Source organism: Rhincodon typus, unplaced genomic scaffold (genome assembly GCF_021869965.1).
Source record: "Rhincodon typus isolate 14 unplaced genomic scaffold, sRhiTyp1.1 hic_rhity00008861, whole genome shotgun sequence".
Taxonomy (NCBI): Eukaryota; Metazoa; Chordata; class Chondrichthyes; order Orectolobiformes; family Rhincodontidae; genus Rhincodon; species Rhincodon typus.
Genome location: NW_025974499.1, coordinates 1 through 3,793, shown reverse-complemented (window position 1 = coordinate 3,793; position 3,793 = coordinate 1). Strand labels below are relative to the sequence as shown.

The 3,793-nt window shown below is 38.9% G+C and overlaps 1 protein-coding gene across 1 annotated transcript; it reads left to right on the top strand.

The window, feature by feature from the left end:
- Positions 1-1,210: 1,210 nt before the first annotated feature.
- On the top strand, positions 1,211-2,831 carry LOC125482329 (complexin-4-like; the record flags this gene model as incomplete). Its single annotated transcript, XM_048594383.1, has 2 exons — positions 1,211-1,261; positions 2,604-2,831. Coding segments are annotated over 2 exons (279 nt in total), but the record flags the coding sequence as incomplete, so codon positions are not given.
- Between the last annotated feature and the right edge of the window lie 962 nt (positions 2,832-3,793).

The window sequence follows — 3,793 nt, the reverse complement described above, 5'->3', positions numbered from 1 at the left end:
GAAGAGGTTCTATAAAAAAGTATATCAACCAGTTGTGGAAACTTGACTGAAGCTTTGACTGTAGCAAAAATACAGAAGAGGACCCTGGTGCAAGATGTGCTGAGGCTGGGAACCACACAGTCTACAGCAGGAACAAATATGTTTTGCTAGCAAAAAAGCTTCACAAAAAGTAGAAAGCTCAATCACAGGATAAACAAGAGAGATTTTCAATGCTTACTGGAAATGCATCCTCAGCCCCCTACTGTACTCCCTGTCCACCTATGACTGTGTTGCTAAATTCCAAACATTATCTACATGTTTGCTGATGACACCATCTCAGTGGCACCGATATCTAACAATGATGAGTCAAAATACAGAATGGATAGAGGGCTTGGTGACATGCTGCAATAAAAACAATCTCTCAACATTGGCAAAACTAAAGAACTGACCTTCGATTTCATAAATAAGCAAGGAGAACCCTCCCCCATCTACATCAATGGAACTGAGGCTGAGAGAGAGTGAAGAGCATTAAGTTCCTCAGAGGTACGATAACCAGCGACCTGTCCTGGACTTCCGACGTAGATGCGATAGTGAAGAAGGCACAACAATGCCTCTTCTTCCTCAGGTGGTTCAGGAAATTTGGCATGTCCATAAGGACCCTCACCAACTTCTACAGGTGCACCATAGATAGCATACTGTCTGGGTGCTCTGCCCAGGACCGCATGGACCAACAGAAGGTGGTGTGCACAGCCCAGACCATTACGGAAGCCAAACTTCTATGGATAGACTCCATTTACACAGCTTGCTGCCACAAAAAGGCTGCTAACATCATCAAAGACCCATCGCACCCCAGTAATGATCTCCTACAACCTCTTTTGTCAGGCAGAAGATACAGAAACCTGAACACACGCACAAGCAGGTTCAGGAACAGCTTCTTTCCGGCTGTTATCAGACTGTTGAATGGACTCTAGCCTCAAATAATGTAACCTGCAATGTAGCCTGTATGCCTCTAAGTCTTTTTGATCTGTACATCCTTTGCTTGCTGCGATCTGCCTGTACCACTTGTAAACAAAGCTTTTTACTGTATGTTGGTTCATGTGACGATAAAATCAATCAATCAATCAAAGAGACACAACATCTTTAAGCATAACAACATTGCAGTTAAAAGCCACATTCTGAACTCTGAAAACAAACCAGAAGAACCGCAGATGCTGTAAATCAGAAACAAAAACAGAAATTGCTGGAAAAGCTCAGCAGGTCCAGCAGCATCTGTGAAGAGAAATCAGAGTTAATGTTTCGGGTCCAGTGACCCTTCCTCAGAACTGAAGGTAGGTAGGAAAATGTCAGTGTAAATGCAGAAGATAGGGTGGGGGAAGAGGGTAAGGAGTAAATGAAAGGTGGAGACAGAGCCCGAGAGAGAAGACAGACAAAGCAGTGGATAATGATCTGGCCAGGAGAGTGAATAGCTATTAATGGAGACCGTTAGTGGCTAACAATAGGTAGAGTGTAATGGCAGACTATGTGATTACAAGGCCTGGTGTGTGGGGTTAGGGGCTACGACATGGGAGAGTTCAGGCTCTAAAATTATTGAACTCGATATTGAGTCTAGAGGGCTGCAGGGTCCCCAAGCAGAAAATGAAGTGTTATTCTTCTAGCTTGCACTGAGCTTCACTGGAGCACTGCAGCAAGCCTGAGATAGCTCTGAGGAATGGTCACCAGACCCAAAACGTTAACTCTGATTTTTTCTTCACAGATACTGCCAGACCTGCTGAGCTTTCCCAGCAACTTTTGTTTTTATGCCTGATACAGAGATGTTGACCAGGGAACAGGGTTGTGTGTTAAAGTGGCAGGCAATTAGAAGCTCTGGGTCATTTTTGCAGGCAGAATGTAGATGTTCTGTGAAGCGATCACACAATCATGAGGAAAGAAACGTTTGCATTATTTTTCTTTAATTTGCATACAAGGAAATGTATTATAAATTCTGTATAAGTACATCAGTGCTTCACTTCCACACTCATATTACTTTGTATTCATTGCTGTGTGCTTTTTGTCAAGAATTAATCATTTAAACCATTTATTGAGTCTGGTTTTGGCCTTTTAGCTGTGTAGCAGAGGTTTTGATATATTAATTTCAATTTACCTCAAAGTTCCAAATGAATATTTCAAAAGTCCAATCAGTTACTACACTCATATGTAACTTCACTGCAGGAAATGAAGAATGGTAGTTTCATTGGTGGTCTTTTAAATAATAAAATACTACCCGTTACAATTTTAGCTTCCAGCAGATAGTTGAGCATCCAAAGCAAACTGTCCCCAAACATAAAGCCAAGAATAACACACCTGCAAGTATCCCTTTACTCTCCTGCCCTTTACTCTGCATGAGCTCTGATTTTGTAATTCTGTTATTGAATGAAAGATAGTGTCATTTCTGCACGTTTTTCAAGTTATACTTAATAACATTTAGCAGCGTTCATTTGCACGTGCATGCTAAAATTTTTAAGTTTTGTTTTGCAAAACTTATAAGCAAGGAATTATTATGAAATTGGTTGTATTAATAAACCTGCATGTTATCATTTTACAATTTCCTATGGACTACACTGATGGCATGACTTCTATTTTTACAGAGCGAACAGGATGAGAATCAGATTCAAATGGCCAGAGAAGATGTTGAGCTGCCAGAAGAGCTGAGAAAGATGGTAAATGAAGATCAAGAGGAAGAAGATGGCAAAGATTCTTTCATTGGGCAAATTCATAGCCTCCAGAATATGGATGCAGACCAAATAAAAGAAAAGGCCCAGGCAACATTTAGTGAAATAAAGCAGGCTGCTGAACAGAAGTGCTTCATAATGTGAACCAGGAATGATTCCTCAACTTTCAGTTTTAGTAAAATCTCGAATAAACCTTGTAATCATGCACCTAACACAGAATTTGTCTCTCCACTATCCACTCTTGAAATAAACAACATTAGTGTGACCTCTGGGGCACAATTTTTCAGAGGAAAATAATCAAAAATCCGTACAAATTATTGGTATACACAAGTATGCGTATGTACATATGCATGTTGGAGACCAAAACGTATTTTTAATTGAAGAACTGTCAAAAAGTAGAAACATATTTTTAAATTATTTTTCTCCAGAGGCCACCGTTAAGATTGTGAAGAGTGAAAGTACATGTCCTATCGTATATTTTAGGTAGTGGGAATTGGATGAAATTAAGTTACTCTGTGGTGTAATGCAATTTTTTGGAATGTGTGATCAAATACATGATATATCAAATCTGATAATTAAATCTACAATGACAGCAAGATGAATATTCACCTTAATTAATATGATCAATCAAAATTGTCTGTACAAATCAAATAGAAAATATTGGTGAAATTTAAAACCTTGGCACATCTTAGAGGACCAAACAAAAAGATTAAAACTCTCATTAATTTATAAATTTATATTATACTTGATCATAGATGTGAGGGGTGCCTGGTGAGAAGTTCTCTGCAGTCATCCTTCACTTTGATAAAGACAAAACCCAGTAGAAAAAATAAACTCAGAATAAAGTTTTACAATGATCTATAGGCAAGTTACAAGTGATAAAAAATGCATTCTAAGGTTGAACATGAAAATAGATTCACATGTGTGGCAAGTTTAGAGCAAATCATATTTTCTCATTGCTGTGCTGTTATTTGTTTCTTATTGGTATAAGAGCTTAAACCTGTAACTAAGCAATCTACATCAAGTTGTTTCAGAGATAGTAGGAACTGCAGATGCTGGAGAGTCTGAGATAACAGGGTGTAGAGCTGGATGAACACAGCAGGCCA